General features: G+C 68.1%; 1 protein-coding gene across 1 annotated transcript in view; it reads right to left on the reverse strand.

Annotated features, from left to right (window-relative positions):
- TBKBP1 (TBK1 binding protein 1) overlaps positions 1–276 on the reverse strand; it is an 8,923-nt gene that overhangs the window by 7,704 nt on the left and 943 nt on the right. Inside the window, exon 2 of the mRNA XM_017740514.1 lies at positions 6–105. Within this exon, the coding sequence (XP_017596003.1) occupies positions 6–98 (93 nt within the window). The 5' untranslated portion in view covers positions 99–105. The remainder of the gene's footprint in view (positions 1–5; positions 106–276) is intronic.

Consider the following 276-nt stretch of genomic DNA (forward strand, 5'->3'; position numbering starts at 1 on the left):
CCCGAGAGGTCGGTGTTGGGGCTGTCCAGCCAGTCCTCGTCCGGCCCCAGCGCCTCCTGCGTCAGGATGCTGATGTCGTCCTCGAACATGGAGTCCATGTCCAGCCTGGAGGGACACCGGACACACACCGGTGACACCGGGGCAGGCCGGGCTCTGGGGGACACTGGGGTGGGATCCAGGCTGGGGCAGGGGGAGCCCAGGTGGGTCAGAGCGGGCTCTGAGTGAGCTCAGCCTGTCCCGGTGGCGATAGATGACAGAGGAGGGACGGTCCACCAG

The sequence above is a fragment of the Corvus brachyrhynchos genome, unplaced genomic scaffold (genome assembly GCF_000691975.1).
Source record: "Corvus brachyrhynchos isolate BGI_N302 unplaced genomic scaffold, ASM69197v1 scaffold47, whole genome shotgun sequence".
Taxonomy (NCBI): domain Eukaryota; kingdom Metazoa; phylum Chordata; class Aves; order Passeriformes; family Corvidae; genus Corvus; species Corvus brachyrhynchos.